The sequence below is a fragment of the Sceloporus undulatus genome, chromosome 1 (genome assembly GCF_019175285.1).
Source record: "Sceloporus undulatus isolate JIND9_A2432 ecotype Alabama chromosome 1, SceUnd_v1.1, whole genome shotgun sequence".
Classification (NCBI taxonomy): Eukaryota; Metazoa; Chordata; class Lepidosauria; order Squamata; family Phrynosomatidae; genus Sceloporus; species Sceloporus undulatus.
Genome location: NC_056522.1, coordinates 322,813,973 through 322,836,273, shown reverse-complemented (window position 1 = coordinate 322,836,273; position 22,301 = coordinate 322,813,973). Strand labels below are relative to the sequence as shown.

The following is a 22,301-nucleotide window of genomic DNA, read 5'->3' as shown; positions in this document are numbered from 1 at the left end:
CAGCAGGGTAGGATTACTGTGAGCTCCTGTGTTCTTATCTACTGAAAATACAACTACACTTGACTATCTCCTTTAGCAGGATTTCTCAAGCTACCATATCTTCTAATTCTGGCTGTCCCAGCACAAATCTACCTCCAAACTGTCTCTGTGTATCCAGATTTTTTTAAAAAATTACAGTATGTTCTGTTTGCAGGTTGTCCAGACAACTGCAGTGTACCTCAAGCTCTATTTAAATCAGGATATTTTCAAGGAGTAATGACTTCCTGAATTCTAATGAAACATCATGGCAGATCAGTGTATTTTTGATTACACTGTAGACAGGAATAAAACAGATCTTTACAACTTAAGATATGTAAAGAAGATGGGGAAAATGTGCTTTGCTGTGTATTTTGAGAAATATCACCAGTTGGGCAAATGCTTACAAAACAAGCTAACCAAATAATTCACTTTTCAATATAAAATGCTATAAAGTGCATAGTTTTACCTCTGTTTTCTCAATGTTTTCCACAAATACTTGATAACTAAACTTTATTATTAACAGGTAACTTAACAGGAATGATTGGTACTGCTCTTTATGTGAGTCCAGAGGTCCAAGGAAATACCAAGTCTACTTACAATCAGGTAAAAGTTCCTTGGGAAATCAAATGCCTCTCAGTGAAACTGCTATCATGCAGTAGCGTCTCTGGACAGTGTGTGTGGAACGCATCAGGTGACACTCCAGAAGGGGGAGGGGGGTAACACCGGGTCAGTCCCTGACCCTCTCCAGAGCTGCGTGCCTTCTCCCCCGCCCTCTTTGGGGCTGTGCACATGCCCCCCAGGATAGAGCGGCTACTCCCTGGGGAAGTGCGGGGGCATGTCCAGTTGCGCACATGTGCTCCTGCGTGCTCTGGAAGTCTGCCAGAAGTCCTGCCCCAGAAGCCCCCCCCCCCCAAAAAAAAATTCCCAGCTCCCCATATTGACCACACTGGGTGACACCCACCCTAGGGACGCCACTGCCATCATGCACTCTTGTGTGAGTGGGATTTTTAGAGTTACCTCTCTGCATTGTATCAAAAGATTCTTATGAACAAGTGGAAAACACTTTGGTTTGTGTGTGGAATTTGTGTTACACATTTCTGCTGCTGACATCTCAGTACTGATTGAAAAGTCATTCCTGAAAATCACCTCCCAGAATCTCAGTCTTGCATGTGGGTGTCCTTGGATCTCACCTCTCCTTCAAGCACTGGCAATATACAAAAATGTAATAGAAGTTGCTGCAAAATGCCACTTCAGTGTCTCTGCAAGCACACAGGATTACACTTGCAATCTTAAGAATTCAGAATATAATCTAAACATGATTCACAAAACATGCTTAAACTCCTATCAGTATTTCTGGAAAGTTGGGAAAACTGGCAGTAATAAAGCACTTTTATTTTTTGCAACAACATTTACTTCTTCCCTCATTCTTCTTCTAGAAAGTGGACCTCTTCAGTTTGGGGATAATATTCTTTGAAATGTCCTACCATCCATTGACTACTGCATCAGAAAGGATCTTCGTTCTCAGTCAGTTAAGGCTTGTATGTATAAAAGCGATATGATCACTTGTGATATATTGTTTGGTAACAGAACACATTTTCAAATCAGCAGTTCTGGAAGGTTTATTTTGTTTAGATTTGTTTATGGATTCAATAGCTCATACACAAATACCTTTGTATATAAAACCACCTAGATCAGATCTTACAGTTGACCTTTTCTTCAACCATAAGACACTAATGAAAGTGTTTAGAGTACGTATATTATTTTCTGTTATTATGTAATATTTTCTATTATAATTTAAACTTTTCTTGAAAAAGACTAAATATAGTACACAATTTTAGCACTTTACCAGTGACCAAAACTCCTTTTTACAAAACCTGGGAAAAGAATGGAAATACGGCTGGTGATTGGTTTTAACAATCTCAAAATTATTGTTACAAAAGCCAAAAACATTCTGGCTTTTGGAATGTGCATCTTCTATAACTTTGTCCATGACTAATTCTTTTTTATTTTATTCTCAGCCATCTATTGAATTTCCAAAAGACTTCGATGAAATGAAAAATGCAAAGCAGGTATTCATATTTTAGCAATTATTCTGTATAGAAATGTAATCATTATTTTCCCATCCTTGCTTCAAATTAAAATGTGCCTAAGAAATTACTGTGTGACACCTGAAACAAAAGAAAAGAACATTCAGAAGCAGAAAAAAATAGATTCCTAACATGGAAGTATATATTTAAAAGATATAATGAATCATCTGCAGCCTGTAGATTTCATTAACATGTTTCTGAAAGATTAATTTATCCTATTCTTTGGAGCACATGCCACCTGTAATACACTGATGTTAAAATTAAACTAAAAGTTGTAAATAATTTTATGTCGGAGTCGGAGGTGCGCATCTGCGCACCGCCCTGGGAGTGCCGCCCACGGACTGGGGAGCACCGCAGCGGGACTCTTGGTGACTCTTGGCACTCTCTGGCCTTGGCGTTTGGCGGCCAGTTTTGTGCGTGGGGCCTTTAAGGAACACCTGGGGGGAAACCAGGGAGGAGCCCGCCAGGTGAGAGCGGCGGGTATAAAGCCGGGAAACCGGCCCCTCCCTGACACGCCCCCTCTTGCCTCCTCGCCGGACCACCGCCGCTGCTGCCAGGACTGCGCCTTCTACCGGAACTGCGCAGTTGCGCAGCTTTTAGTGGGTGTGGGAGGCTTTGGATTAGCCTGGGAGCAGAGGATGCCTGTAGTGGCTAACCTCTGCTCCTCTAGTAGCCATAGAAGGGTGGGGGGAGGATAGGGATGTGGGGGATGCCTGGGCTGGGGATAACATCTTTGTGGGCGGAGCTCCAATTGAGGTTGTGTGGGGCAGGGGGAGGTATGGTGGTGGGAGAAGGGACTTGCGTTCCAGGGGAAGGCGGGATCGATGCATCATATCTATCTCGCCTTCCTGTCCCCCTCCCAACCTGAAGGACCTGAGGGTCTCTCCAACCGTGCCACAAACCCTGTCGCTGGTCCTGTGCAATGCCAGGTCTCTTAACAAGACCCACATCCTCCAGGATCTGTTGGAGGACTCTAAGTGTGACCTGGCTTGCATTACCGAGACCTGGCTGGGGCCTGAAGGAGACGCTGTGTGGGCTCAGGCCCTGCCTGCTGGGTTCTCGGTGAAGGACCAGCGCAGGTTAGGTGGGCGGGGGGTGTGTGGCCTTGATACATAGGAACACCGTGTCCCTCTCCAGGAACCACATCCGACAGACCTCCTATATCGAGTGTATTTACCTGACCCTAAAGGCTAGGGACAGTCTAGGGATTCTGTTAGTGTATCGGCCACCCCGTGCATTAGCGGACTCCCTTAACGAGCTGACACAGCTGGTCGCTGAGCTGATGCTGGAGACGCCCAGGCTTCTTGTCCTGGGCGACTTCAACATCTCCCTCACGGCCAGCTATGTTCCACCCGGTGCGGCTCGGGAATTCATGGATACCATGGCGGCCATGGGCCTGTCCCAGCTGATACAGGGTCCTACGCATTGTGCGGGTAATACTCTCGATTTGGTCTTCTGTTCGGAGGCGGAAAATCCGTGGGTGGAAATAGCTAATGTTTCCCCCCTGTCATGGACGGATCACTTCCTGGTAGAGGTGAAAATCAAGGCTTCTACCCAGATCCCCCCCGGGGGTGGTGGACCTGTTAGGATGGTCCACCCTCGAAGGCTGATGAAGCCTTAGAGGGGCTCACGGTTGGAAATGACGGCAACTCTGTTGATGCCCTCACCGGTATTTGGAATACCGGTCTTTCCAGGGCTATACACAGGATCGCTCCCAAGCGCCCTCTCAGGCCCGCTTCCAAACGTAAGCCCTGGTATACGGAAGATCTCCGGGCAAGGAAGCGGGTTCTGCGACGGCTAGAGTACCGTTGGCGGAAACACCTTTGCTTAGACGACAAGACTCTCCTAGACCAACTGTTAAAGGACTACGGAGAGGCAATATGAGCAACAAAGAATTCGTTCTATGGTGCTCGTATTGCGTCCGCTGAGTCGCGTCTGGCAGAGTTGTTCAGGGTGGTTAGGGAGCTAACTCAGCTCCCTCCCGCCCTGAACCAGATCCTTGAACCTTCTAAGGCCTGCTGTGACCTGTTTAACGACTTTTTCGCGGATAAAACCTCTCGTATAAGCGAAGGTCTGAACGCCGACATTTTAGCAGAACCTAGGGTAGAAGTGTCCAGAGCCTCCGTGGACTATGTTAAACTGGATCAGTTTGAGTTGGTGAGTACCGAGGATGTGGACAAGATCCTCGGAAGTGTTCGGAAAACAACCTGCTCTCTTGATCCCTGTCCCTCGTGGTTAGCGGCCCAGGGGGGACCGGCGGTAACATTGTTGTTACGCCGGATAGTTAATACATCTCTGAGGGATGGGCTATTTCCATCTCAACTTAAATTGGCCATTGTAAAACCTATTTTAAAAAAGCCCTCCCTCGACCCCCTGGTACATAATAATTATCAGCCTGTTTCGCTGCTACCATTTTTGGGAAAGGTGATTGAGAGGGCGGTTGCGATCCAGCTTCAGGCGGTCTTGGATGAAACGGATTATCTGGACCCATTTCAAACTGGCTTCCGGGCGGGTTACGGGGTTGAGACGGCCATGGTCGCCCTGGTCGATGATCTTCGTCTGAGCATCGACAGGGGAAGCGTGTCCCTGCTGGTGCTCTTGGACATCTCAGCGGCTTTCGATACCATAGACCATGGTATCCTTCTGGGACGCCTGGCAGAGGTGGGAATCGGGGGCACTGCACTTCAGTGGTTCCAGTCCTACCTCTCCGGGAGGTCCCAGATGGTGCAGCTGGGAGACGTGTGCTCTGACGAGAGGCCCCTAAAAACTAGGGTTCCTCAAGGAGCCATTCTGTCTCCCATGCTATTTAACATTTACATGAAACCGCTGGGAGAGATCATCCGGAGACATGGGGCGCGGGGTTATCAGTACGCTGATGACACCCAAATCATTTTCTCTATGTCTCCGACTGATGCAGTGACTGGGGATGGCGTCTCTCCTCTCGTGGCCTGTCTAGAGTCAGTAATGGGCTGGATGAGGGAAAACCGACTCAAATTGAATCCAGAGAAAATGGAGGTACTAGTGATAGGTTCTCCTGGTCCAGGAATGGCGGTGGTTCCATCTGTCCTGAACGGGGTCACGCTCCCTGTGAAGGACTCCGTGCGCAGTCTGGGGGTGCTTCTTGACTCGTCGCTTCACCTGACTGCTCAGGTGAATGCGACGGTCAAGAGCACCTGTTATCAGCTTCGGCTGATCCGCCAACTGCGCCCATACCTGGCCCAGAGGGACCTAGAAACTGTTGTACATGCTCTGGTAACTTCGAGACTGGATTTCTGCAACGTACTCTACATGGGGCAACCCTTATACCAAACTCGGAAGCTGCAAATGGTGCAGAATATGGCAGCCCGGCTGGTCACTGGTGCTCCCAGGACCAGCCATATAACACCGGTTTTAAAAGACCTCCATTGGCTGCCCATTCGCTTCCGAGCTCAATATAAGGTGTTGGTTATTACCTATAAAGCCCTAAATGGCTTGGGCCCAGGATACCTAAAGGACCGCCTCTCCCCGTACATTCCGCCTCACACCCTCAGAACGTCTGGGCAGCAATTACTGAAGCCCTTTGGAATACGCTGCCCACTGAGCTCCGCTCATCTACCACCCTGGCCCAATTCAGGAAGGACTTAAAAACCTTCCTGTTTCAACAGGCATTCCCCGAATAAAAATCCCGTGGGCCTCCCTCCTCTTCCGTGGCCAAGAGGTTGGGCTATGGGGCTTTTTACCTGTTATTTTTGAATAGTTGATGTATTTGCATTTTAATCTTTTTGCATTGCTTGTATGGATTGTTGTTGCTGTTTTAAACTCTACTGTAAGCCGCCCTGATCATAGGAAGGGTGGGATATAAATAAAATTTTTATTATTTATTTATTATTATTATTATTATTATTATTATTATTATTATTATTATTTTGTAAAAGAAAAATCTGTCATGGTTAAACTAGGTCTGTATATTTTGGCTTGGTTTTTAGAAATTGGTTATTACCTGGCTGTTGAACCATGATCCTTCAAAACGACCAACTGCTGTGGAGCTTTTAAAAAGTGAACATCTTCCACCTCCTCAGATGGAGGAGTCTGAACTTCATGAAGTACTTCATCACACTTTAGCAAATGTAGATGGAAAAGCTTACCGGACAATGATGAGCCAGATATTCTCACAGCGAATTTCTCCTGCAATAGATTATACATATGATAGTGATGTCCTGAAGGTTTGTTTTATAATACAGTAATATTTTTTTTAAAAAAAAATCTTACAGTCATAGCAGCTGTTTGAATCTGGACACTTATAACTTGCTCAGCAATCAAGGCATCCCATCTAACAATGTGCTACGCTGCAGTCCAATTTACTTTGAATAGCTTTGGATTTTACAATGATCTGAATGCTTTTGTCTAATAGTGCAAATTTGTTTGTGCAGACTCTAGAGGACAATATGTGTGTGAATAAACTTCCTGCTTCTATTTGTTCTGCAATGCCTCACACCACTGACAATTGCACAGGGAATTATGTGGAGGAGAGGTGCTGTGTTGCAGGAAGAACAGTATAATCTTATAGGACGAACAAGACAAGCAAGAGGGGCTTGAGAGCATAACCTCTGTAGATTCCATTTCCCTAGTGAGGTAGATTGCGGTTTGAGAAACTATGCCAGATAAAAATTGATTAAATCTTCAAGCTGCCACAAAAGACAGACTTGCTTCCTAATAACAACTCAATGGATAATGGGAGTAGAGTGGATGAATTCTGGCCCCTTGATTACATTCACACATACACCTGCCAAGACTGTCTTTGTGGTCCCCAAACACCTCAGAGTCTCTTTTTTCCTGGCATCCTGAAACCTCCAGGAATAGCATGCCTTTTATATAGATTACAGAGCCCTAAATCCTTCTGGAGGTTTCTTCCCTCCCTGTCTCCCTCCATCTCTGTGGGACTCTTGAACCATCTCTGTGGGACTCTGGAATCATATTTGATGTATTGTGAAGGGTTGCAATGTCAGGAGTGAATCAGTCTTGTATGAGATTAAAGATTCATGCTGGATTATTGGATCCAATTATATAGAAATGAAAGACTGGATACACACTATGTAAAAACTAGGTAGTAGTTTCTGCTAATATCAGTATTATGGATGTCAACTTTGCTGCACATTGATTTCCCAAATTAAGCCAGAAGGACAAGAGAGAAGTCCTACATGTAGTACCCAGACTGTTGGGGGCAAAATTAGCTTACTTGCTGTTCACTGCTATGATCTTTGGAATAGCGGTATATAAATAAAACAAATTATTAATTAATTAATTACTTTCTGTTAGCAACCTCTATGGTAAACAAGGAACTTCTTTTTTGTGAAAATACTTTGTGCTTCATAATTTACATATTTTTTTCAAAAATCATTTTATTAATTTACTGCTTTCTTTTCATCTCTGGAATACTCGTAAAGATGAATTGTCTGTTTTTTTTAACCTAAGCATTACATTGTTGAAAATGCCTTAAATAGTTATGATTTAAACAATTGGCATAAGCAGGCTGCATACCTACGTTGCAGATATTAACAGAAAATAAGAGATTTGCTAATCTTAACATTATTTCTCCATTTTGTTTGTTGAATATAAGTTCCATATTATTTCCCCACAATGTGGTGGCAGAGGTTGTGCATAGAATGTTTCCTGTGTTGAGTATGACTATTACTTCTAGTCTCTTTTTGTATTTAGGGTAGCTTTTCAGTTCGGACAGCCAAGATTCAGCAGCATGTATGTGAGACAATCAGCCGGATTTTTAAAAGACATGGTAGGCACATGATTAGATTAATTTGCTGTGGTCCGTATTTGAACCCATCATTTGTTTTCTACCTCATAAAAGGTGGACTGATGGATTGCAGATACATTGATAATCTTAAAAATTTGACTTTTATTCTTATTTTTGTAAGTGAGTAAATAGTTTAATAATTTTTTTATCTTTCAAAGATCAGTACCACACATTGTCTGTTGTGGTCCCCAATTCCCACTCAACAGTTTGATTTTGGACAAAGTTGGCAATTCCGGGAAATAATCCAAAGTTGATATCAAATAAATAATGACAGCAACAATTGCAAAGACAAGTAGTATTTCTCATATAGAAACTGTTAACCAAGTCATGGACACAATTATTTGTTGCATGAAAGCTAAGAATATATGAAATATATTGGATTCCTGAAATTTCCTCCTTAAATACTGCTTTCCTACTTGTACTGTGGAATTAATAGGATTTCAACCTGCTTTGAACAGGAGCCATCAAATTGCATACACCTTTGCTAATGCCCAGGAACAGAAAACTGTATGAACACAGTGACGTTTCATATTTGATGGATCACAGTGGAATGCTGGTGATGCTTCCTTATGATCTTAGGGTGAGTACAAATATTATCTTCAAAGATCTTAACATTTCCTGTCTAGTCTTTCTTCTTTCCATTTTCACGTAGGGTCTGATCAAGAAATTCAGGTGGGCATGTGATATGGGCTTTTACACAGTTGCACCATCTCAAAATTCATATATATGCACTTTACTGGCAGATAGATGCCTCAAAACACTGGAGGGAAACCCCTGACACTTAGTAATGCAGGTACCCCCTTTTGAGTCTTGGGTAAAGCCCACCTTCTGATCCAGGCCTTCCTTGTTGGAAGGGAAAGAGGAGTGTGTGTGGAAATTCTGCTGTTATCTCCAGTCCGTGGGAATTTGGGGATCACAGCTATTATTACCAATCACTGGTTGGAGATAACAATGAAGATTCCTCTTCTTAGTGCTGGCAGCAGAAATATTCCACTTTGAGAGATGGCTTCAGCATGCATAGACTTTCCTTAGAAGGGAAAAGCATACATCCACTGAAGTTGATAGAGACTGCAGATAGAAGAAGTCAAGGGATCAGCTCACCTATGTAACTGGAAGCCCACTTGCATGTTCTTGGGTAGTGTCTAAATATATAAACTGAGACCTTGTTTTCCTTTATTTTAAACAGGGCACTATGTTTACTAGGAAATAATAGATAAAAGTCATTTTATTTAATTTATTTAATTTCCATTTATACCCTGCCTTTTAAATCTTTCATATTTTTCAGATTCCTTTTGCAAGATTTGTAGCTAGAAATAACATAACAAACTTGAAAAGGTAAGTCAACCATCCATCCAAGAACTATATTCCTCTTTTTTGAAGACTTGATTATGAAGTGGTACCTACATGTTTATATTTTGTACCTTTTAAAAAATAAAAACTGACTTTTGAGGAAAAGGCCAAAGCTCACTGGATGAGCATATGTTCTGCGTTGTGTAGTTCCCTTTTTCAGGTATCTCCATTTACAATAAATATCTCAAATTATAGGACCTAGAAAGATATTATTTAATAATTAATAATAATAATAATTTGTTTTATTTATATACCGCTATTCCAGAGATCATAGCGGTGTAAGCTAATTAGCAAGTAAGCTAATTTGCCCCCAACAATCTGGGTACTCATTTTAGCGACCTCGGAAGGATGCAAGCCTGAGTCGAGCTTGGGCCCTTTTGCTGGTCTTGAACTCGCAACCTTGTGGTTTTGAGTGAATGGCTGCAGTACAGGCATTTAACCACTGCGCCACCAGGGCTCCATAATTATTTAAGGCATGGGTGGAAAGTATCTGGCCCTCCAGATGTCACTGGATTTCATGTTGTTATACAGCGTGCCCGCGCCATACGCAGGCGCACTTTACGCGGCTTGAGCATACGCGCTCAAGCGGCGCACACGGCGCCTCCCATTCAATTGCATGGGTGCTTGCGCCCCGTGCACCGCCGCGCCGCCGTGCACGAGCCCCATTGTTTACAATGGGGCTTGAGCATAGGCAGAATTTGCCTTACGCGGAGGGATCCGGAACGGATCCCCGTGTAAGGTGAGGGCCCACTGTACTGTTTTTAACTGTTCTTTATCATTTTAAAGTGTATACTTTAAATTATTTTAATATTGTTAATAGCTTTATTTTATTTTAATGTTGATCTTTTGTATGTTTTTAAGTATATTAAGTCCCTCATTATAGGATGCATCTACATTGTAGAAATAATGCAGTCAGACATCACTTTAAATAACTCCTTCCTTTGGTACCCTGGGATTTGTAGTTTTACAAAGTCTTTATCCTCCTCTGTCAAAAAGTGCTAGTGCCTCACCAAACTAGCGATCCCAGGATTCTGTAGGATGGAGCTATAGCAGTTAAAGTGGTGTGAAATGGTGTTATTTCTACAGTGTAGATTAGGCCTGGACGACATATGGCTTGCAGGCTGCTAAAGGGTTTCCAATGTCCTGTGAGGATGTGGAATGATTTATAGTGGTAGCTGGTTGCTAATGGCCAGCTAATCCCTCCAGTAATGCTCCTCAAGCCTCCTCTGCAGCCCAGCTTTCTTCCGAGGACAGAGTGGGTGGTGGAGGAGGAGGAGGAGAAGGACAGGCTAATGCTCACCCAACAAGAGTATTCCACTGCTTGGCCTTCTCCCAAGGAGAGGGCCAAGCAGAGGAGGAGGGTGAAATTAATATTAACAATTAATTAATATTAATTATTATTGAATAATAATTAATTAAAACCTAGCTGCAGCCCCCCCCAAAAGTTTAGCCTACGGTCAAGTTGTACAGGTGTGGTGTAGATTTACCCTTGCTGCATCCTGTGGAATCCTGGGATTAGTAATTTGGTGAGGTATTCACCCTGGCCTGTCAGAGAGGCTTGGTGCCTTACCAAACTACAAATTCTAGGACACTCTAGGTCTCCCTTCATGTCTGACAGTTGGCTGAGCTGGATGGGGCACTTGGTAACTAGTGTCTGTCAGGTTCACCACCTCTCATATAAGATGCCGAGTTTACAAGAGTTATTTTTTTGGATTGGACCTTTCATAATACCTCAGTCAGCATGGCCAACATGGCCATTGTCATGAAACCATTAACAATTTAGAATTTTGCAAGCCACTTGTAGTAGCAGAACTGGCATAGATGCACCTATGTCTAGTAGAGATGTCTAGCCTAGTGTAATCAGTAAATAAATAATGGATTTATATTTTAAGTGTTCATATTTCCCCTCTCTAGATACTGCATTGAGAGGGTTTTCAGGCCTCGAAAATTAGACCGATGTCACCCACGAGAGCTCTTAGAATGTGCATTTGATATCATCACTCCTGCTGGCAACAGTTTTTTACCAATTGCGGAAACAATTTACACAATTTCTGAAATAATCCAAGAATTTCCTGTGTTACAGGCAAGTATTTTTCTTTTTCATTCTTTCTGAAACTTGTAATTAGCACTTTAAAAATATATATAAAAGAACTAGCCCCTGCTCTCCCCATTCATATCAAGTGGTGTTATAAATAGTGTGACTAGGGAATACAAGAGCAGTAGATCCACCAAATCATTATGCAGCAGACATTTTTTTGTCTTTCACTACATCATTTCCAAGGCCAGTATAGCTGATAGGTCTAGAGTGGGCCAGCCTATCTAGAAAATCCCCCAAAGACACAGTCAAGGGCTTCTCACCAACAGCTGCTGGCAAAGAACATCTGACAACATGCCTGGGCAGAAGCCTTTGCAATGTTGTGCCCCCAAGGGGAATCCGTGCTTCTTTCTGGCAGCAGTGACAAACCAATGCACCATCCTGACTTCCTCAACTATCAATATCAAATATGCGGGATTTCTCACTTAACACAAACGTGATTCTTAAAAAAATTATATTGTGAGTATCAACTTGAATAATTAGCTAGCGTGTCAGGAGCTGCTTGTTGTTGCTAACTGCCCTCCAGTTGGCCCCAACTCATGGTGACCCTATGGATATGTCCAAGCCCCCCCCCCCCCCCCCCCCCCCCCTCCGCTGCTTTGCTTAAGTTTTGTAGATTCGTTTTTCTGACCTTCCTAATTGAGTCTAGCCATATGGTGTGCAAGTCTTCCTCTCTTTCTACTGCCCTCAACCTTTCCTGGCATTATTGTCTTTTCAAGTGAGTCATGCCTTCTCATGATATGACAGCCTCATTTTCATCATTTTGGCTTCCAGGCAGAGATCTGGTTTGATCTGTTCTAGGACCCATTTGTTTGTCTTGTACATTTGCACATTATCTTTAAAATTTCTTTTCATTTAATACTAGGCCACCATCATCCAAATACCATAGTTCAAAAGCAGTTTGCCAAACAGATTGTTGAAAGAAGAAAAAGAAGTCTTTGGGCTCATGGAATGAATGTTACATTTCTTTATAAGCTGGACACAGTTCTTTATAAGACAAAGTGCCATTTCAAATAAGACTTTTCACATTTCAGTGGGTTCATGTGACAAGAATAGGGATGTAATTATTCACTAAATTTCTTCTTGAAAGAACAAATGAATAATTTCAGCAGCTTTCCAGCCACTACAAGGAAGTCTTTGAAAACTGCCCAGTTTTCAATGTCTGTTCACAATTTAATTCATATTTTGCTGAAAATTTGCATGTGGTTGCTCTGTGCTGAACAAAGCATTTTCTTCACATAAAGTAATACTTCTTTGCAGAAATAATGTTTTCTGCACAGAAAACGCTGTTTCCTGCACAGAAAATAATGTTTTTTGTGCCAAACAACCAACTGTGAATTTTGTGCAGAATAAATCCTAAACAGTGAAGATTCTCTTCTGTCCAGGATTCTTCCCATCATGGTTTCTCAACACTCAAGAATATGTTTTTCAACCATAGTTTGAACATTTCTAAATATTTATTCCATCCCTAGAGAAGACACAATGATGTAGTAGAAAGAAGTAAGCATTAGAAAACAGTTGATCGTTGAAATGTTTTGTCATTAAAAAAAGTAATAGAAATAAAATCCAAACTCTTTTCTTATTAGGAAAGAAACTACAGTATCTTCTTGAATCACACTGCCTTACTGAAAGCTATCCTTGTACATTGTGGAATCCCTGAAGATAAACTCAATCAAGTTTACACCATTCTCTATGATGCTGTGGTAAGTCAACAGCTGTAAAAAAAAACCTATTTGATTTGTTATAGGAGAGATAGATAGGGTACACAGATCATTGCAGCAGAACCATTTCTTATATTTAAAGAGCTAAAAGAGTTCAGCAGGTTGAAAGAGAAGAAGTGAAAAGGACAAGAGTTCTGAAACTAGGTTCTCTATTGCTGTAGTATGTAAACAGAGATATTTTGAGAATGTCTCAGTGCAGTTAATTTAACAATATATTTAAATCACAGCAGAAAAACAAGGAACCAAATCTCTTCAATGAAGGAACAGTATACCAAAAATCAGAAGAAAATCAATGAGCGTCAGGGAAAATGTCATAGTTAGAACAGGTTGGGTTAAAGAGGCAGATGAAATTGTCTGTTATGTGCAAGATTTACACAATGCAAAATTGGTCACAGTTGGCCTTTTATAGAATGCCACAGTTGCTTTTCAACCAGCCATCCAGGTATCTGTGTTCTCAGCTAAATGTTCAACCTAAAAGTTCAGGAAAAAAGACTGACATAGCACTGTTTCAAGGGGCAGGCTTTTGAAAAATCATGTAAAGAATAGGTAGAATTAGTTTTTGTGGGGTTTTCGGGCTATGTGGCCATGTTCTAGAAGAGTTTCTTTCTGACGTTCCACCAGCATCTGTGGCTGGCATCTCTCTCTGAAATATTCAGTCTGGATGACCACACACTGGAAAATTAATCCATTTTAAAAACAGCCTTTTCTCAATAACAACAAAAAGGGCAAACTAAGGCCAAAGAGTAAATACAGTCAGCAAAAAGTATAAAAGAGAACAAGAAGAAAACTTGTCTTCCTGTTGCAGCTGCTTTTTCTTGTACCCATTTTCTTATCTTTTGTTTGCTATGGTACCAGAGCTCTCTATCAGAGAAATCACAAAAATACAAATCCCAGGATTCCATAGTATTGAGCCATGGCAGTAAAAGCAGTGTCAAACTGTATTAATTCTGCAGTGCAGATAAACCCTAGGACTTGAGTAACAGGTTCAAGCAACAGTGGACAATTTTAAGGTGTATATTGGGTTAACCATCCAACTGCATTGAGGCAGTAGTAGTTCTTCCTAGATGCTGTGATCAGGGTAGGGAGATGCGCACAAAGTATTGCTGGATCACCTGCCACAGACATACACTGAATTTACATACAGGTTGAGTGTTGCCTATGCACCCTGCATTACCATTCTTGTAATGACTATTTGACCACATCTATATTCTTACACAAATGTAAATATTTTTTTCTTAAGTAGACATCATGGGGGCATTCCTGTGACAGAACTGTATCACTCAGTAGAACTGGAATAGGAGTATCCCCCCACTTCCCCAAAAGATACTTGATTGAGTTGGAAAACACGCTGGAACTGTTTTTGGGTGATGGAAAAAGCAGTAAAGGGGAGGGAAGAAAGTACCATCATGACAGAGGTGGGAGCTAATACAACATTTACTTTAAGATAAAGAAAATTGGACTGTTTAGTTCAAATCTTATGTGAAACTATGAGACTGCTTTCAAGCATTCTTCCAAGGACAGAGAGGAGTGCCAGGTCTCAAAGGGCAGAAAATATCTAATTGTTGTGCATAATTGGTATACTGATTATTCTAGATCCAATGCTTACTTCAAATCTCCCTGATGATATGAATTTTAAATAGCTATGGGTGATTAGATGGAAATTTAATTGCCACATTTTAACTCTCTTAGGATGGCTTTTTAAAATTAAGCTGGGAATAGGGGAATATGTCTATAGTGATCATTTATTTTGCTGCAGACTGAAAAACTAACTAAAAGAGAAGTGGAAGCTAAGTTCTGCAATATTTCTCTGTCATCAAACAGTGTAAGTAATTTCAAAGTATCTTTCTTGGTTAATTTATAGATGCATTAATGTGTTCCTCTTTAAACTTGAGCATTTTCCAGAAAAGTTAACAAGTAAACCTAATGTATGTAGCTTTTAAACTTCATACACATTAGCATAGGTTTTCAACAGGAGGTCACTATTTTGTGAAAAATTACTGGTCTTTTACCTTGTATTCTCCTGGTTAAAAGCAAGGCATATTGCTGTTGATGGCATTTTTTCTTTAATGCTAAGCACTTCAGGAAACCAAAATAAGGAACTGAGTAGAAGTTTCCAGTGCTCCATTATATTCTGCTCCTCTCCCCCCAAGCCTCACCTCTTTTTCTTAAATTATTTCAGTTGTAATGGAAAAGAACAGCTACAATATTTGAGTAGCCAATTGCAAAGTAATAAAGAAACTGAAGATATTTTTATAGGTATAAAAACATCAATTTCTTGTATTTTTGATGCCCTGTTGAGAGGCTGATCCTGTTTTCACTCCTGAGTACTGATTGACATTGTATATCTTGTAAATAATAAGCAGGAGATGAGAAAAGAATGAAGCCCAGATTTCTCCCTTCTAGAACTTGAACCAGCAAACAAGCCATTTTATGGTTGGGTGGAAAGCAAAAGGAAAAAACCCTTCCTTTTGATTTGGCTGAGCAAGCTTCAATCCAGCCCTTCTCTAGCAATCAGACATCATTGTCATCGTCGTCGTCGTCGTTGTCATCATCATCATCATCATCATCATCATCAAATTTATTTATATTCTGCTTTTTCGCAAGGAATCAAAGCAGATTCCAATAGTATAAAGATAAAACATGATACAGTTAAAATTACAATCAAACAAAGAAACAACCCCATATCCCAACTCTCCCCCCATCATAAAAACATAAACAATATATAAAAGTGATTAAACAATAAACTAGGTTAAAAAACATTCCAAGCGAATTTCTTAAAATACAGGTAAAATTTGGCAAGAAGATATCTTCTAAGGAACAGGACAGGGACCAATGGCAGCAATAGGGGAGGCTAGGTGGGTAGACTGCTTATACAGAATCAGATGGGAAAGGCCTGCTGGAAGAGATCCGTTTTAATAGCTTTCTTAAAAGCATCTAAGGTAGTAATACAACAGATCTCCTCTGGCAGGTCATTCCATAATTTTGGAGTGATCATGCATGCACATGCATTAATACATACATTGAATTTATATACTACATTTCTCTTGGTGTGGGACTCAAATTGGCTCACAAAAAGTAAGGTCAGAAACAGCTAAAACATGACAATGAAATTTAAAAGACAATTTTAAAGAAAATCAGATGAAAACCCTAGCTGATAAATGGTATATAGTACAAAATCATTCAAAAGCATACACAACTTACAAATAGAGCACACCATTCTGAAGGAGAAGGGTACATAGATAGCATAGTCATTTATGTTGTTTGTCATGTGTGACTGAAATTTTGGACAACAGCTCATTCATCTTATGAAGTGGACTGCAGTCCACAAAAGCTCATGATATAACAATCTGAGATGCTATGGGATTCCTTGTTGCTTTTGCTACAAGACTCTAATATTTAGAAACTTAGGCCTGTTACAGACTGCCAAAATAAAGCTGCTTTGGGTCTCTTTGGAGGTACAGTGGTGCCTCGGGTTACGAAATTAATTCGTTCCCCGGCCGCTTTCGTAACCCGAAAAGCCTTCGTAAGCCGAATTGCCATAGGCGCTAATGGGGAAAAGCCGCGATTCCGTGCGAAAAAGCCGAAAAAAGCACCAAAAGTTTTTTCGTAACCCGAAAAAACATTCGTAACCCGAAACAATAATTCCCTATGGGATTTTTTCGTATCCCGAAAATTTCGTAACCTGGGTATTTCGTATCCCGAGGTACCACTGTATGCTGTTTAAATGATGAATGCATCCTAAGAATCCAGAAGCTGCACCAAAGCTGCCCTCCAGTGCTTAGGAATGGAGTGTGGCTTTGGCGCGACCTCCGGACTCTTAGGACCCATGCATCGTTTAAATAGCATACCTTCAAAGAGACCCGAAGCAGCTTTATTTTGGCAGTCTGTAACAGGCCTTAGTTGCTTTGAACTTTTTTATTTCTGAAACAAATAAAACTTACTCTTATGGCTTTTCCCTTGAGTTCGGCTCTTCAACTTGCACTAGTTCATAAATAATGCGCTATATATTTTTTCCTTACTTTTCAGCTTGTTCGACTCTATAGATTTATTGAGCAAAAAGGAGAACTGCAAGATTTAACCCCACTGTTAAACACAATGTTAAAGCAAAAAACGGGGGTCACTGCATTGGTGAAACTTGGCATGAAAGAGCTTGAAGAAACAATGGGTTTGTTAAAGAAACTTGGCATAAAATTTCAGGTTTGTAAAATGGAATGGGTTATACCACTACATTAGTAGTGTTTATGGCTCAAATTACTGAATAACTGCACAAGATGATCTTCAGCGTTAAATATCATGCAGAAAACAGAAGTTGATGCTGTAGCTTGTAAATCTTATAAATTTGCAAAATTACTATATTGTGCAAATTTATAAGATTTACAAGCTATCAACTTCGGTTTCTGTATGATATTTAAAGCTGAAGATCATCTTGTGCATTTATGTTGAGAAGTAATGTTGGGAAGCCTGAGGGATTATACTTTTATTACACAATAGATGTAGACGCTTGAATTTGACTAATGTGTTTGGATCCATTGAATTGTTTGCCGCTTGAAATGATAATTTTAGGATTGACAGATAACTATAGAAGCAGGTGAAGTGCGAGCCAAGAGTGGCAGATATTATGGGTTTTTTGGGATCATGCTTTAAATAGGGAGTTGTAATATGCTTTTGTTTTAGTATGTGTTTTCTTTGGGTATCTCTAAATATTTTGCTCAGCTGTTATCTATGAAAAAGACTATAAATAAACTAAGCATTTTATCTTACAGGTATCCATAAATCTGGGGCTAGTTTATAAAATACAGCAGCACAATGGTATTATATTTCAGTTTATTGCATATGTTAAACGTAGACAAAGAATGGTAACTGACATTCTTGCTGCTGGTGGCAAGTATGATCATCTGGTGAGTACAAAAATACATAGTTTTTATATAATGAAAAATCTTGTGTTGATACATTTCTAATGTACCTCTGCTTTTTGTCTCTTCAGATTCCACAATTCAGAGGCCCACAAACAGTTGGTCCAGTACCTTCAGCTGTTGGTGTCAGCATAGCTATAGACAGAATAAGTTCAGCAGTTTTGAATATGGAAGAACCTGTACGTTTGTCTTTCTGCTTTACATATTTGATGTTACTTCAAGTAATTTCAGTAAAAAACTGCAAAGATGAATGCAAACCTCTCTTAGACTTTCTAAAATAAATGAAAAAATATCATGTAACATTAAGTGTGTTCTTATTTTACTCATTATTTTTGTCATCATAGTAAAAATAATACAAATATTAATGGGAAGTAGAACACATGGCTCATTCAAAGTAATAAAATAGAAATCCAGACTCCATTTCAGATCGTTGTGTAGAGTCCATCTCCTTCCACAGTAACATTTGTTTAGACACATATTTTGTGTGACTGCAAGAATTCTTTATCATTATTGACCAGCAATATGTACAACATTGAGTGACCAAGAAGATGCTCTGGCCAAGATTTTTTCTGTTCCAGTTTCATAATTTTTAGAAACACTGAATCAGGCAGTTACTGAAACATTCTAATCTGTTGTTCTTACTTATCTTCCAGCTTACAGTGAGTTCTTGTGATCTGTTAGTGGTTAGTGTTGGCCAGACATCAATGACAAGATCTATCAACATTGTTCAGAAACTCTGGGCTGCGGGGATTGCAGCTGAAATTATGTATGACTGGTCCCAGGTAAGTCTTTTCTCTGTTTCCTATATTGTTCCTAGACTTAATTTAGCATTTTCTAAAGTCTGGGGTAGGGCAGCCTTTAGGCAAAGTGAGGCATCCCCCATCGTATGGCAAATATGGGGTATCTTTAGAGGATAGAAAATTGTTAACATTAATTAACCCTTTTTAGGAGAAAACCTGGAATCTGTGTCTCAGTTGCCAGGATACCTTGAGTAATGCCTGTTTTCCCCCACATAGACAGGTCTCCATTCTTTTCAATGGAAACTCACTAGAGGTGGCCAAAAGACATGTGCTGTCTTACTATCTTACCTATCTGCCTACTTACTTGCCCTGCCAAGTAAAGGATGAAATAATAGTAGTCAGCCTGCCTGTGACTTAAAACTGATGTTGTGGAGAGCAGGCGGTAGTAGCAGAATGGATTGCTTAATACAATGGTGGAACCTCCAACCTTATCCTGTATATATTATATGTATTTTGAAAAGTGAATTTCATAAATCTTCCCTTCCTCCTGAAAAGTCTGGGTGGTGTATGTGGTTCTCTCCATACCCCTGCAACAATCCTTGGAAAGTAGGTCAGGATGAAGGCTAGCAACTGACCAAAGTAGGTTTTGTGATGAGCAGACATTTGAAGTCACCTCTTCTGAATTCAAGTCCACACTGGCTTTCTGTGTGACTTTCTTGTCCTTTTTTAGAAAATGGACAGTGATGTAAAAGAACTAAATTGTTATATTTTACTTTGTCTAATTTATAATTGTTTTAGTCCCAGGAAGAATTACAGGAATACTGCAGGTGTTCTGGGATCATCTATGTAGCCCTCATCTCTGATAAAGAAGGAAATCATGTGAAGGTAACGTGTCTGGGCTGCATTTCTCTTCAAGCCCTGCTTTGATTGTTCCCATTTTGAGCTGTTGCAGTATTTTGTCAAAGCGTGGTCCAGCTTTGTGTGATGGAAGGCAGCTGGGATGTAATGTACAGTGCCATACGCAGGCTTCACTTCCATGGCTTTTAGTATATGCTGAAGCCGCAGAAGAATGTAATGTGCACGCGCCCCATTTTCAATGAGGCACGAGCATACGCGATTTTCCTCTTACATGGGGGGCCTGGAACAGATCCCCTGTGTAAGGGAGGGGAGCACTGTATTGAATGAATAAATATCATTAAATGTGCAGGTTTTTTTTTTAAAAAAGCAACATTTTTTTTAAACAAATAGGATGCATAGATGTCTAAAATGTATTTTTGTAAAATGGGCGAAGACCAGTAAGGATGGCTCTAAGCTATGCAGTGGAATTCTACCCCACCCTCAGTATCCCACTTAAACCCCCAGTTCCTCAGGTGAGTGCGACGGTCAAGAGCACCTGTTATCAGCTTTGGCTTATTCGCCAGCTGCGCCCATACCTGGCCCAGAGGGACCTTGAAACAGTGGTACATGCTCTGGTAACCTCTAGATTGGATTTCTGCAATGCGCTCTACATGGGGCAAGCCTTATACCATACCCGGAAGCTACAGTTGGTACAGAATATGGCAGCCAGACTGGTCACTGGTACCTCCAGGGCCAGCCATATTACACCTGTGCTAAGAGACCTGCATTGGCTGCCTATCCGCCTCTGGGCACAGTATAAGGTGTTGGTAATCACCTATAAAGCCCTACATGGCTTGGGCCCAGGATACCTGAAGGACCGCCTCTCCCCATACATTCCGCCCCGCACCCTCAGAACGTCCGGGCAGCAATTACTTAGGGTTCCAGGGGCCAGACTTACCTCCACAGCGAGGAGGACGTATTCCATCGCCGCCCCGGCCCTTTGGAACACGCTGCCCACAGAGCTCCGCTCGGCCACCTCCCTGGCTCAGTTTAGAATGGATTTAAATACCTTCTTATTTCAAGCTGCATTCCCCGAATGAAGTTCCATCTGGCCTTCCTCCCTCTTTTTGTTGGCAAGATGGTTGGCTGATGGGTTTTAATTTGTTTTTAATCTGTGTATTTGTTGATATTTGATGTATTTGATGTATGTGATTGTACTGTGTTGTTCACCGCCCTGATCTTTGGAAGGGCGGTATACAAATAAAATTTTTATTATTATTTATTATTAAAAAAATCACCGATGAGGGAATTCTCTGGAAGGGTGAGGTATGTAACTGCAACAGTGTGTTAGTGTGTGGAGGGAGTTGGTGGAAATTGGGAGGAGGTATTTATTAAGGGATGCTCTGGTTCTAAGCCAGTGCACAGTGGTCATTTTTGTTTTTTAAGTTTGTTTTTTAAGTCGGTGAAGGATTTTACATTCTGTCTTTTGGGGGGGGGTATGTGAGAGAGACATAAAGAGAGAGAGGGGTTGAATGTAAACAGCACTGCAAGACAAAGTCCTTTCTGTTCCATCTGTCCAGTACATGTAGAAAAGAAAATGTATTAAGGAGTATTGTGAAATACTCTGATCACAGAAAAGTGGGTTGCCACTTCTAGTCACAGACATCACATTAATTTTCTTATTTATCACATGAATGTTAATTGTTGAGATTATGGTTGCTATCTTTTAAAAAATAGTCTAATTTGATAGTTTTTTTGTGGGTTTTTCAGGCTATGTGGCCATGTTCTAGAAGAGTTTCTTCCTGATGTTTTGCCAGCATCTGTGGCTGGTATCTCAGAGATGCTGGCGAAATGTCAGTAAGAAACTTTTCTAGAACATAGCCACATAGCCCAAAAAACCCACAAAAACTATGGATGCTGGCCATGAAAGCCTTTGACTTCACAGTCTAATTTGAGTTCATCTCCTATTTTTTAAATTTTATTAGTGCTTTTTTTTAAAGTAGCAATATAAGGATAGTTCAAACACTCAGTTTATGGGTTTGCAGGTGAAATCATTTGAGAAGGAAAGACAGACAGAAAAAAGAATTTTGGAGTCTGATCTAGTTGATCATCTAGTCCAGAAACTGAGGACCAAATTCTGTGATGAAAGAAGTAACAGGTAAGCTATGCTTAAATTAACTTAGCCAATAGAATACTAATTATATTTTGTTGTAAGGGTTAAGTTCCAACCAGTGTTCTTCCATTGTATTGGGACTGCCTAGATCCTCAGGTAGATTTTGGTCTTTGCAGTGGTGCAATGACAATAAATGTGAATTCAAAAATTCATGTCATACACCTCACATGCACCATTGTTAAGACTGAACAGGATGCCAGCCTGAGTTTACTGTCATGTTTTAATATTTCTTAAGATTAGTGCAGATCAATTGAATACCCATGACATTTGTTTTAAACTTAGTTATATCAGGGCTCCCAGAATGTAGCTGGTTGGATGTGTGAACCAGGTTCTGTATGCTGAACTAGAGGCAGTGTGGCAGTCAGATGTTTGTGGGTTTGTGCTGCGGTACTGGCAGCTGGCATCCACTTTCAGCAGATGATTCTGGGAAATTAAATACTGTATCAGGAAATTCTGAGGTAGACATCACACATCTGAATTCTATATAATCAATAATCAAAGTAAGGATCCCCCCTGCACCCTTAACATTTATCCTTTTGAATTTTGTTTGTTTGTTTTAATTTTTGTGTGTGTGTTTAT

General features: G+C 40.8%; 2 protein-coding genes across 6 annotated transcripts in view; one reads left to right on the top strand and one right to left on the bottom strand.

Moving 5' to 3' along the window:
- Positions 1–22,301, bottom strand: part of FSIP1 (fibrous sheath interacting protein 1) — a 591,530-nt gene that overhangs the window by 260,391 nt on the left and 308,838 nt on the right. The window lies entirely within an intron of this gene.
- The window catches only part of EIF2AK4 (eukaryotic translation initiation factor 2 alpha kinase 4), a 61,077-nt gene that overhangs the window by 32,531 nt on the left and 6,245 nt on the right, over positions 1–22,301 (top strand). For both annotated transcript variants that reach the window (XM_042464445.1, XM_042464450.1), the window contains 16 exons: positions 542–621; positions 1,455–1,556; positions 2,037–2,087; positions 6,071–6,307; positions 7,800–7,875; positions 8,352–8,473; positions 9,179–9,228; positions 11,158–11,326; positions 12,925–13,041; positions 14,816–14,881; positions 17,086–17,256; positions 17,823–17,957; positions 18,044–18,151; positions 18,626–18,754; positions 19,511–19,597; positions 21,595–21,707. In XM_042464445.1, the coding sequence (XP_042320379.1) occupies positions 542–621; positions 1,455–1,556; positions 2,037–2,087; positions 6,071–6,307; positions 7,800–7,875; positions 8,352–8,473; positions 9,179–9,228; positions 11,158–11,326; positions 12,925–13,041; positions 14,816–14,881; positions 17,086–17,256; positions 17,823–17,957; positions 18,044–18,151; positions 18,626–18,754; positions 19,511–19,597; positions 21,595–21,707 (1,813 nt within the window). The remainder of the gene's footprint in view (positions 1–541; positions 622–1,454; positions 1,557–2,036; positions 2,088–6,070; positions 6,308–7,799; positions 7,876–8,351; positions 8,474–9,178; positions 9,229–11,157; positions 11,327–12,924; positions 13,042–14,815; positions 14,882–17,085; positions 17,257–17,822; positions 17,958–18,043; positions 18,152–18,625; positions 18,755–19,510; positions 19,598–21,594; positions 21,708–22,301) is intronic.